The sequence below is a fragment of the Sinocyclocheilus anshuiensis genome, unplaced genomic scaffold, assembly GCF_001515605.1.
Source record: "Sinocyclocheilus anshuiensis isolate Anshui unplaced genomic scaffold, SAMN03320099.WGS_v1.1 scaffold1449, whole genome shotgun sequence".
Taxonomy (NCBI): domain Eukaryota; kingdom Metazoa; phylum Chordata; class Actinopteri; order Cypriniformes; family Cyprinidae; genus Sinocyclocheilus; species Sinocyclocheilus anshuiensis.
The window spans coordinates 388765-401734 of NW_015549696.1; the positions used below are offsets into that span (position 1 = coordinate 388765).

Genomic DNA, 12970 nt, shown 5'->3' on the forward strand with positions numbered 1-12970 from the left:
CTATTCATTGTTGTGTCTCCCAAAATGCGTAATAAACATGCTTTTAGTCCTCATATGAGGACATGTATGAAATCAAGTCATATTTTGATTTGAAACCTCATAACATTTTCCTGAGATGTTGATTTATGACACAGTTTAAAAATGAGTCAGATTTAAATGATAATTACAAAATATTATCATATTTCCATAAGAGTGTCACTAAATTAATACCAGACGTTTTTGAAGACCAAGAAGAGGGAGTGGTCATAGTGAAACATCCAAACATTTAGTATCTCTGAAAAGCCCTGAATGTGCTCTGTACAGGACATCCAGACTTCAAACTGTGGCATGTATAGTCTCAGAGAAATTCACTAAAATATTATGTCCTCATACGAGGATGCAGGGTCTCAGGTGGTTAAGAATCATAAACTTGTGTTGGTCACAGAGCTTATTTAATGCCATAATCCAAAAGCCAATGTTAAAATTCTGTTGGGTTTTTGCTGAGGGGACCAGGGTGACGATAACTTTTGTGTTGGCCTACAAAATGAATCCCTGCAGGTATTATTGCCATTGCATTGGTGTATTAACCAGGGTTAAGGAAAGTTACTTTTAAAAGTAAAGCATTACAATATTGTGTTACTCCCTAAGAAGTAACTAATTGCATTACTTTTTATGGAAAATAATGTGTCATGTTACTTTTGCGTTACTTTTCCTTATCTGAGATGGGCTTGCTTGTTATATTTTTGGCAAATGTAAAAACCCTTTCACACAAAAAGTGAAATGAATAAGCTTCAGACTGAAGGAAATGTAAATTCATGTCTGTACAAACCTTTCAGCTGTGCTGCCTTTCTGGATTGCAGAAGAAACATGACAAAGGAAAAGAAAGTTCAACACTCTTACTTCAGCAATAAAACACGAATGTGATGTTTAGCTAGTCATTTTTGCTGATTCGTATAGTTGAAATGGATCATGGAAGGTCAGGAGCAAAGGTCTGCACTTACTCCCGATTTTCTTGCAAATTAAAAAGTAATGCATTATTTTACTAGTTACTTGAAAAAAGGTAATCCGATTACGTAACTTGTGTTACTTGTAATGCATTACCCCCAACACGTATTAAATATTACGTGTTAGCCTCACAACAGTTTTCCAAAACGTCCAAATAGCTATTTGGTTGACATTAACCAATACTGCTGTACAACCCCCCAAAAAGTTGTAACTAGCAGCACTTGTAACTTCATGTTGAGTTTAAGATCTACAGCAATGAAGACAAACAGGACATATCAATTTGTTACATCCATTTTCTATTGTTTTATTATGTTCAATCACACCTCAGCAGAGAATGAAGTGGCCCCCTGGTGACTGAGACATTTATAACGGCACATTCACACTCCGATCAACACGAACATGCATTCATCCACCCGCTCGCGCACATTTGTACGATCTGTGCTTTTCTCATTCTCACACATACAATGTAACAGAAGTGGTGAAATGTCCTGTCAAGGATACCGAAATATCCCTGGTAAGATCTAGCTGTGTAGACACACAAAACCAAGCCTTGTTTTGATTGAGCTATCATACTGTAGAATTTATCAAAGTATATTAGAATGGAGTATAAGTTAAGAGCAATTTAATTACTTTTATTAATACATTGAGCGACCACCACCTTCAGTGGCAGGACAGGAAAGTCCCTCTCACAAACGAGGGTCCCTGACACCAACAGCTCAGTAGAACTACAAATGGAGGGCATCACAATTACATCTGAAGTGCGTCGGTTAGTGCTCTTTTTTTTACGAATTTTGTTCAACAGTCTGGGAAGTTTGATATTGTTGCACCTTCATTCTTTAAAAACTATACACAGAACAAAGTCCAACAATAACAGGAAAGAGTTAGTTATTGAAAACGAGCGCCCAAACGGATGTGTCATTGGTCATTGTTCACGTCAGTGTATGGTTTGGTATGGGGCTGGTTTATGATGTTGGGGACCAGCGAGCCACCGGTCAGATGCTTCAGTCCAGCTCTATGGGGCTGCTGTCCTCCTGAGCTTCCTCACCCTCTTCCTCCTCGCCTGAGCCCATTAGACTATTCAATAGGTTTCCTATTACAAAGAAATCAAATCAGAATCTTATTTTTTTTAATTCTTCACAACAAATCATTAGATTAAACCGTGCTGTGTATTATGCTGAACAAAAACACAAGTACAGAAAAATGGTTTGACCCATTTTATTATTCCACCATGGAATAAAAAAAAAAAGAAAGAAACCTGACTTTTTAATCTCGCAATTCTGACTTTTTTTTCTTTGCAATTCAGAAAAAAGAAAAGAAAACGTTTATTGTGAGAGAAGTCACACGCACCTTTTTATTCCAAGGCAGAAATAAGTATCCATAGTTTTCTATTTCAAATTTCATTTTTTCCCCCAAATGTATACCACTTTTCACAATAAACATTTGTTTTAAAGCAGCTTTACAGAAAATCATGGTAAAGTTTATAATATCTTATCTTCACGCGTTATAGTCATAGCAGATTTTTTAATTCTTCACAACAAATCATTAGATTAAACCGTACTGTGTATTATGCTGAACAAAAACACAAGTACAAAAAAATGGTTTGACCCATTTTATTATTCCACCATGGAATAAAAAAAAAGAAAGAAAACTGACTTTTTAATCTCGCAATTCTGACTTTTTTTTCTTTGCAATTCAGAAAAAAGAAAAGAAAACGTTTATTGCGAGAGAAGTCACACGCACCTTTTTATTCCAAGGCAGAAATAAGTATCCATAGTTTTCTATTTCAAATTTCATTTTTTCCCCCAAATGTATACCACTTTTCACAATAAACATTTGTTTTAAAGCAGCTTTACAGAAAATCATGGTAAAGTTTATAATATCTTATCTTCACGCGTTATAGTCATAGCAGATTAAAGCTGGATAATAATGTAGCTTACATTTTGCGACGATTCAAATATTTAAGCAGGTGAGATTATTGTATATATAGCATACTTTATATCGCCCTACATCAGTACATTATGTATGTGGATAAAGTTGGATATAAATAATTACACACACACACACCTGCAATAATACATTTATATTTTGCAATGATATTAGATTTGCTATATCATACATATTGCATTACATGACTATACTGTATGCATGCAGATAAAGTAGGATTTACTGTATAACTTAATATATCGCTGGACAACCATATAGCTTACATTTTTCAATGATATAACAAGCAGTTTGCTATATAATTTGCTATACAGTACATGCAGCTTAAGTGTAAGTGTACTGTACTGTAATTTTGGATATACGTATAGTAGTTTTATTATTCATTATTCATTTGAGTTATTAATTCAAAATGTGGAGATAATGAGCAATATGAAACCTGTGGTGTTTTGTTCAATTTTGAACAATTTGGTGTAGCGCCAAGCCTTGGTGATGTGCATCACTGACTGTCATTCATTCATGTCATGACCAGTATTCACACAGAGGTAGCAATGTTTCTTACCTAGCAAACCGCCATATGATGACGACTGATTAGGTGGCACTCCAAAAAACAGTTGTCCTATTCTATCCAGATACTGAGGTCAAGAGAAGAACATATTGCATGTTAAACACAAAGTCCAAAAGTCTTATCTCATATCAAATCCATGCCACATTATAACAGTGAAAGTGAATCTCTCTGAATGATGCCTGCAACCTTTAACATGTTTTACTGTGTGTATTTGTTTTATGTAACTGTATCCTTATTACATTAGCTTAGCATCAAGGCAACGTCAAACTCTTTTGTAATCTACTGTGCAGACAGCTTATTAGGTCAAAAGCAGAACCCTTTTATCTCTAGGTACTGAGAAAGAAAAAAAGGATGTTTGTGATATGTTTAAGAGCATTACTATTACTAACTCACCTCATTGTACATAGGGTCTCTCTTCAGTGATGGCTGATACTGCTCGCATAACACTGTGAAGACTGTCAACTTCCCACTTGAAATAAAACCACAATCATCCAGAGGTTGTGTTAACCGTTTTGTTCCATCATTTGCTTAAACACTGATGGATGATTCAAAATGTCAGATAAAGTTACTTAGTCTAGCGCATACCTTCAACTCCAGTCCTAGATGAACAGTGTCTGGAAGACTTTAGAAACACTCCAATGAAACCCATGTGTCTGTAATTTACAAGTAATTCTAAACATCTTTAACAGCTTGTTCACATATGCTTGATTAGAGTTAGAGATACACTCAGCAGGACAATGGCCCTCTAGGACTGGAGAATGAAGAGCTCTGGTCTGTTGCGTTTCCACAGTAAAGGATGCTAAGAGGCACCAGAAGTGAAGAGAAGGGGAGAAACATCAAATTTTAAAAGCTGGGGAAAAGGCGTAAGTGAAAAGTAGTGGGGAGAAAGTCTAGAGGAATCAGTCATGGGATATGGTTTCTTAAATCAGGTCACCAGATCATAAGATCACACCATTGTTTTTTCTCACATTACAAAAGAAAAAGAAAAGGCCAAGAACCTGCAACACGGCTGTTAGTAAGACTAAAATAACTCAGTCACACGGATATCAAATGGCACTATTCTTACTCCTGCATAAAAACAGAGCAGCAGACCAGAAAATGCCCACTCAGACTGTCAAAGTGAATATTTGTAGAATTTTGTCTCAGAATTTTAGAATATAGATCAGGGGTTCTCAACTCTAGGTCCATTTTCTTGCATAGTTTAGCTCCAGTCCTAATTAAACACCTAAACAAGCTAATCAAGGTCTTCAGGATTACTAGAAAGTAGTGCTGGGCGGTATAGCGGTTCATACCGAATACCAGTGTTTATTTTTGTTAGGATATGAATTTTTAAAATACAGCAATACCGGTGTATGTCGCTTAAACAACGTTCGGAACGCGACACTGTTTGAAAGGGGTCCGTTAATTTTTGGTCATACTGCCCAGCACTACTAGAAAGTTACCGGCAGATAAGTTTGATCAAGGTTGGAACAAGAAAGTGGACCTCGAGAGACTGAGCTGAGAATATAAAACGGAATGCTCTATAATAGAGAGAAAGGGCCTGATGCTGACAGTATCTCACCCGTCCACAGCCAGCAGGAGGAACCACAGGAAGTTCAGCAGAGGCTGCACATACGGAGGACCCTTCTCTATAGACGGGTGCTTCTGTGTGTATGTGGTGAACACCACCAATGCGCTTGTCTTATTTTTTAAACAAAGGAACCTGCAGTCAAGAAAAGATACTGGAGATGTATACCAATCATAAAAAAAATAAGCATTCAACAAATTTACTGAATGTGACGATATTAGTTTAAATCACTGCACTTTAACCCATTTTATAAAAGCAGGAATAAAAAAAAATTCATACATCATAAAAGCAGTCCATACGACTTCTGCACTATTTTACAATTCTTCTGAATGCTATTTATATGATAGCTTGTGTGAAACAGATCCAAACTTAAGTTGTTTCCTTTCATTTTCGCTTCACTTCACATTGTGTCAGTAGCTTAGAAAACACTGTGGGTGCATCTCAAATGGAAGGCTGCATCCTACGAATGCTGCATATCTCAGCTGCCAGCCTGCCACGTCATCAAATGTCGCTGAAGGCCATCTCAATCGGAAGGATCCTTAGGCCCTGTCCCAAATGGAAGACTTCATGTTCACTCCCGCGTGCGTGTGTCCATTAAGTCCACGAGACCTTAGGGCAGGGTTCCTCAAATCTTGCCCAGGAGGGCCAATGCGCTGCAGAGTTTAGCTCCAACCCTGATCAAAGTCACCTACCTGTGATTTTCTAATGATCCCGAAGACATTGATTAGCATGCTCAGGTGTGTTTGATTAGGGTTAGAGCTAAACTCTGCAGGAAAGTGGATCTCGTAGGCCAGATTTGAGGATCCCTGCCTTAGGGTGTCCCATTTGTCATTTTAGTGTTCTGAAGGGTGCTCGCGAGCGCCCCCTTTACGGCCGTTATGTGCCCTCGATCCGCACTTCTGCCAAGCCCGCACTGGTGCGAGCTCCGCAGCAGACTTCTACCCGACAGTCAAAGCGGCATTACGTCATGAAAGTGCGGACTCAGAGGAAGACCGCGAGGGTTTAGTGTGCCAATTGGGATCGGTCCTTAGAAGGCAGTCTTCGTTTTGCCTCCTTCATTCAGCTGAATTTGAAGAATGCATGGGATGTATACTTTTATACACTTTATATACTTCTAGCGTTCAATGCCAAGAAGGACTCTAGCCTACAAGCCTCCGAAGGACTGAACTAGGAAGGACACAGCCTCGGTAGGATGCAGCCTTCCGTTTGAGAAGCACCCAGTGTAAACTCTGGCCAATGGTGTTCAAGTGTGCCTAACAATTTTACTCAGTCTGAAGAAGAAGCCCAAAGACTAAGATCCCGTCATTGAGAAGCACCTCTGCAGCTGACAACATAGCAAATCGACACCCGCTGCATGCCTACCAAGAAAAGATTAGAGCATTATTTCCTATCTAAAAAAGCAAATTGCTCCCAAAGGCACGTTGCTTCAAACGGACCCTTTGTGTAAGGGTCCCCTCAAGCTGTCCAATGGGCATGAGAGCTGCGTGTTCTGCCTGGGCTATGCCCACACTGAAGCCTCTCTCAGTGACACTGACTGTCCTCACTGCAAAGACATGAGTCTCAGGATGCTGCGCTTTAGGGTTGCCTTCATTTTAGAGGATGACTCTGCTTCTTGTGCTCCCCTGTCTCCTACTTCTTTGCCATGGAAGCAGCAGCAGAAGAGCTTTTCGGCAACAATCTCATGCCAACTCCTGCATGTCTTGCACTCACCTGAACCTACATCCTCGCCCGTACTGTTTGCACGAGCTGACATTCGCCCCTCCCCTAAAGCCAATGGGGATGAAGCCATGTCACTGGCTGCCTCTGAGGAGGAAGAATAGTCAAGTGTGGTGGAAGAGTGAATCGGATGAGTCCCTCTCGAGTCTGAAGTCGAGAATTTTTGTGTACTTTCCAAGGCTGTGGAAGAACTTGGTTGTGGTTGAGCTGCTGCGCAAAGAGTCTAACGCTATGTGCCACTTTTTACTGAAGAGAGAAAGCTTAGCCCCTCATGCTCTTCGTCTTTGTATGTTCATCCATTTATTAAAGTGGACCTGAAGGTTGCTTATTTTCATGTCCCAATGGTTCCTCATCACAGATGAGGGAATTCGAAGGAACAATGTACCAAATACACTGACCTTGCATTCAAGCTGTGTCTATACCCAAACACATTCACAAAGTGTGTAAATGCTGCTCTCTCCCTTTTGAAAATGAGCAGAGTTTGTGTTTTGAATTCTCTCAATCACTGCTTATTAATGTCCCAGTGAAGTCTTATGTGAGCACAATACTCTGCTGCTCAATTGTATGCAGTCTTTTGGGTTAAAAGTCAATATGCCGAAAAACGTGTTGGAACCCAGCCAACACATTTCCATTTTAGTCATAGAGTTGAACTCCCTGACTATGCAAGCGCATATTATAGTGGAGAACTCAAAGACAATAGGAGCTTTCGCACCAGATAGTTATAGGAACTTAGTTATAGGAACTAGCCACCAAGGCTAAAATGTTCCCCAGGGCCATTTTCTTGGTTGCATTTGAACCGCCAGTAGGAACTGACATAAGCCTGCCAACAGCGATGCCATTTAAGAGCAGAAAAAACTCCTGTACAGTTCTGTACAGTGGAGAACAACATATGGAGTATCATGTTTACTTCAAATTTCATTACTGTGAAACATGCAGTGCATATATTTATTTAATTAAACATTGCAGTCTTTGCCATTTCATAATTGTATTACGCAAAACCATGATTTTGGTTTTATTTCAATGTGCAGCCCTAAATCAACGTATAAGGTTAGAACCTCAGACACTTTGATCTCCTGAGACGGACAATACATACACAGTGTATTAACATACAGACATCTGTTTCCACATCTCACTGAGAGAATATGTGGGAAAACGCCTCCCTCACATATGCATTAGTTCATTTTCATCCCCTTCCTTCCCCTTACCCATCCTCCCTCCACTCAGCTCACCCAGAATGGTCACTAGTATAATATAATATTCTACGTGATATTTACAGTAATGTTTGGTATCATTTGAAATGTCTCTGTGCGTATGGTACAATGGTCTCAATCTTACAAGAAGTAGACTAAAAGGTAGGACTTCCCCCCAACAGTCAACTAACCATTAAAGGTTAGGCTAAAAGGTAATACGAATTCTAAGAGTTTGGAGATATTTTGCTCACTGTAGAGGGTGTGTCATTTTCCCAGTACTTTTCATGCAAATTACCATTGGTCTCCAAAAGGTGTTAATTCGGCTTGATCAATACAAATTCAAATTGTTAGTTCCTGTCTCCATTTTGGAGAATGCTTGGTTTGACGGAGGTATTTAAGGAAATGTTGCAAGAAGCTCAGGTGCGATTCTGTAGCCAGAAGCCCGTAGTGTGGTGTGTGTCTCTACACTCCATACTATGTATTTTTCTAAAGTCAGGTATGCATTTTTTACTATTAGATTTATCTTTGAGAATTTGATGTTTTGTATTGATATGATTTGATATCTCTGAATTGGCTATGTAATTGTCATAATACATACAGGTGCATCTCAATAAATTAGAATGTTGTGGAAAAGTTCATTTATTTCAGTAATTCAACTCAAATTGTGAAACTCATGTATTAAATAAATTCAATGCACACAGACTGAAGTAGTTTAAGTCTTTGGTTCTTTTAATTGTGATGATTTTGGCTCACATTTAACAAAAATCCACCAATTCACTATCTCAACAAATTAGAATATGGTGACATGCCAATCAGCTAATCAACTCAAAACACCTGCAAAGGTTTCCTGAGCCTTCAAAATGGTCTCTCAGTTTGGTTCACTAGGCTACACAATCATGGGGAAGACTGCTGATCTGACAGTTGTCCAGAAGACAATCATTGACACCCTTCACAAGGAGGGTAAGCCACAAACATTCATTGCCAAAGAAGCTGGTGACCTCTGACTAGAAATAATGTTGCTTTATTCAAGTGTGTACACATCTATGGGGGCTAAATAAAAGTACTTTTAGAATGAGTAAGCATAGAAGCGGCCGTCTAAAGTATTAGTCAATTACCAATTGTCTAATAACCAAGACTGACGAGACCGTAAGGTACGCTAACGGCCGAAGCGATATCTTTGAGCGACATGAGCACCCGAATGCTAGGTCATAATAAAATGGAGTCATATTTGCATTTAACCTAAATTTAAGAATTTTGCGTGCTGAAAAGACCGCAAAAACACGCAAGAAACCTTCAGCCACCATTGGATACCTTCCTTGGGCCAATTGTGTGGACCTTACAAACGTACACTTACATCACTTGTAGTTCCTATTATGCGGGGTTAGGCCCTCTCCCAAATGCATTCCTAGAGCCAAATTTGTTCCCAGTTTCTGTGGTGCAAGCACGCCAAAAGTGGGAACTTCCACCATTAGGAACTATGAAATACCACTGCTGCGAAAGCCCCTAATACTCAATTTTTTGATGAAATGGGGATCGTTCTTATCCTCAAGATTTTTCAGAGAGCTCTGGGGCTGATGGCAGCAGCGTCAACTACCGCTAGGGCTGCTACACATGCACTCTATAGTGCCAAACTGTTACCTCAGCGCTCTGGCACCATGGACAGTGCACAGCTTTTATCAAAAAGACATGGACATGTTCCAGATTTCCAAATGAAAGAAAATCCTAACAGATGTCTCCAAGCATGGGTTCAGGTGTGTAGTGCAATGGCAGACCAGCTTTCGGCATCTGGACAGATGTAAAGAAAGCATGGCACATCAATTGAAATGAAAGCACTTCCTTTCAATACAGCGCTACTACTTGCTCTGGCTTCAGTGAAGCAAGTAGTTAATATGCAGGTGCTTTAGGTTACCTCTGTCTAGACCCATCTCTTTAACCTGGCTTACACATAACACACTAATAAGCTTCTAATATTCAAATCCGTTAAAGGATTTTTAGGCTGCATTTATTAGGTCAACCGGAACCGGGAACACTTCTCATAACACCCGATGTACTTGCTACATCGTTAGAAGAATGGCATCTAAATGAGTAAGCATAGAAGCGGCCGTCTAAAGTATTAGTCAATTACCAATTGTCTAATAACCAAGACTGACGAGACCGTAAGGTACGCTAACGGCCGAAGCGATATCTTTGAGCGACATGAGCACCCGAATGCTAGGTCATAATAAAATGGAGTCATATTTGCATTTAACCTAAATTTAATAATTTTGCGTGCTGAAAAGACCGCAAAAACACGCAAGAAACCTTCAGCCACCATTGGATACCTTCCTTGGGCCAATTGTGTGGACCTTACAAACGTACACTTACATCACTTGTAGTTCCTATTATGCGGGGTTAGGCCCTCTCCCAAATGCATTCCTAGAGCCAAATTTGTTCCCAGTTTCTGTGGTGCAAGCACGCCAAAAGTGGGAACTTCCACCATTAGGAACTATGAAATACCACTGCTGCGAAAGCCCCTAATACTCAATTTTTTGATGAAATGGGGATCGTTCTTATCCTCAAGATTTTTCAGAGAGCTCTGGGGCTGATGGCAGCAGCGTCAACTACCGCTAGGGCTGCTACACATGCACTCTATAGTGCCAAACTGTTACCTCAGCGCTCTGGCACCATGGACAGTGCACAGCTTTTATCAAAAAGACATGGACATGTTCCAGATTTCCAAATGAAAGAAAATCCTAACAGATGTCTCCAAGCATGGGTTCAGGTGTGTAGTGCAATGGCAGACCAGCTTTCGGCATCTGGACAGATGTAAAGAAAGCATGGCACATCAATTGAAATGAAAGCACTTCCTTTCAATACAGCGCTACTACTTGCTCTGGCTTCAGTGAAGCAAGTAGTTAATATGCAGGTGCTTTAGGTTACCTCTGTCTAGACCCATCTCTTTAACCTGGCTTACACATAACACACTAATAAGCTTCTAATATTCACGTGAGCAAATTAGGTAACGTGGTCGAAAACGCACCTCCGTTTTGGCATCGCCCACCGATCTGGTAACTCCATTTACTGTCCTGTAGAGACCTATACTTGGTTTTCTCTCAACGGCTCCACTCTTGATCCGGGCCAGGCCAGGCCAGCTCTGTACTACAACATGGTGTGATTAGACACTGTTCCCCAGAGAGTCAGTTATATTGATGCAGTGTCAAGTGATTGAAAGGGAAAATCTCAGGTTGCGTAACCTCATTTTTCACAAGATGAGGAAATGAGACATTGCGTACAACCTTCTAAGATGTGCTATGCCTCTTTGCCTTCAGTGAAAAGATTCTGAGAAATTGGTGAACAGCACCACTTTATACATGCAGAAAGCCCTCCATCAATTACGCGCACTTGAACGCCATTGGCCAGTGTTTTACACTGAAGTTAGAGCTGTACGATTAATCGAAATTAAAGGGGTCATATGATGCGATTTCAATTTTTCCTTTCTCTTTGGAGTGTTACAAGCTCTTGGTGCATAAAGAAGATCTGTAAAGTTGCAAAGACTAAAGTCTCAAATCCAACTTTTTAGCAGCATCATATGACCCCTTTAAACTATAATCGCGATTCGGCAAAGGCTACATTTTTGTCAAGCACAGCTTGTCAGTGAAACACGGTTCTGTGATCAGTAGTAAATCTCCATCCAAAGGCCAGAAGGCCTGAAACTCCAAACATGCCCAGCAGAAAAAAGGTAATGCACGTAGTTCCAGGAAATCCCATATAGTGGTAGCTGAATAAACAGAAGATTGAACTTCATTCAATGCATGAAAAAAGCCATAGAAGCTGGCATGGCGTTAAATACAAACAAACAACAATGATTTTATTTTAAACACTCGACTGACGTTATGAAGTGAGTCTGGAGTAAAAATGTTATTAAATATCGTCTTTTGGACAAGAGGTTCATAAATGCTTCTCATGTTTGGAAAGATGTTGCTTTTTAAAATGCATGTTATAAGCAGCTCAATCATTTACTGATAAAACATTTACTACTGGTCACAAAGCCATACCTCACCAACAAGCTGCGCATAACAGCTTTCACAATTTCATAATCGCACTAAACCGAACGATTTAATCGCGATTTCGTTTCGATTTCAATTAATTGTGAAAAGTTAATCAACAGGGCTTCTGTATTTTTGGAGAAAGGTGTTTTACATAGCTTCAGCAACTGATGTAATATCTCGTTCCCTCAGGGAACAAAGTTTATTTAGGGGTGTAACGGTACACGTATTCGTACCGAAACTTTTATAGTAATAGGCAGGCGCCTTAGTTCAAACGGCAGCACGGAGGATAAGTGAGCGTGATCATCCCTATCTCTTTACTACTAGTTTTAAGAGTGAAATAAACATGAATGCCACATGTAGGGCTGGGTATTGAGTTCGATACTTTTTAGGCACTGACCGAATTGCCTCAATACCATCGAGTATCGAAAAACGTCTCGTCGTTCGGTACCAAATTTCGATACCTAAGAGGTTAATCTCATCAGCGTCAGTGAGCCAATAAAGGCCCAGGTATACTTCACTTTCCGCGTTCCGTTCCGCGCTCAGCCGTGTCCGCACAGCTTTCAAAGTATACTCAACCGCGGATGAGTGCAGACGGACAAGCTCAACACAGGCGCAGTTTGACTTGCGCTCTGTCTCAACTTTCACCTCGCGCATGCGCTGTTGTACGCGGACCGTCTGCGCGGTCTCAGAAAATTGCGTGCATGCGGACGGGGTGCACGGCTGTCCGCGAGCCCTCCTGATGACGAAAATGACATAATGTGGATGCGGATGGCCGAAGTATACTTTGGCCTTAAGCCTGCAACGAAAATGACGTAATGTGGACGCGGACGGCCGAAGTATACTTTGGCCTTAAGCCTGCAGCACTAGCCGGTGTGTTCGACTAGAAGAGGTGCGGCGCAGATCAATCAGTGTTTAAAGTCCCCCTGTAGTGAAAATCAAGTTTTTTATGTTGTTTATTTGTCTATGTGGTGTTTTTTAT

General features: G+C 40.3%; 1 protein-coding gene across 3 annotated transcripts in view; it reads right to left on the bottom strand.

Moving 5' to 3' along the window:
• Nucleotides 1-1270: 1270 nt before the first annotated feature.
• The window catches only part of LOC107660479 (Golgi to ER traffic protein 4 homolog), an 18404-nt gene continuing 6704 nt past the window's right edge, over nucleotides 1271-12970 (bottom strand). For all 3 annotated transcript variants that reach the window (XM_016449788.1, XM_016449787.1, XM_016449789.1), the window contains 4 exons: nucleotides 5052-5192; nucleotides 3884-3959; nucleotides 3485-3557; nucleotides 1271-2074 (listed from right to left, as the gene is read on the bottom strand). In XM_016449788.1, coding sequence (XP_016305274.1) covers nucleotides 1986-2074; nucleotides 3485-3557; nucleotides 3884-3959; nucleotides 5052-5192 — 379 coding nt within the window. In that variant the 3' untranslated portion in view covers nucleotides 1271-1985. The remainder of the gene's footprint in view (nucleotides 2075-3484; nucleotides 3558-3883; nucleotides 3960-5051; nucleotides 5193-12970) is intronic.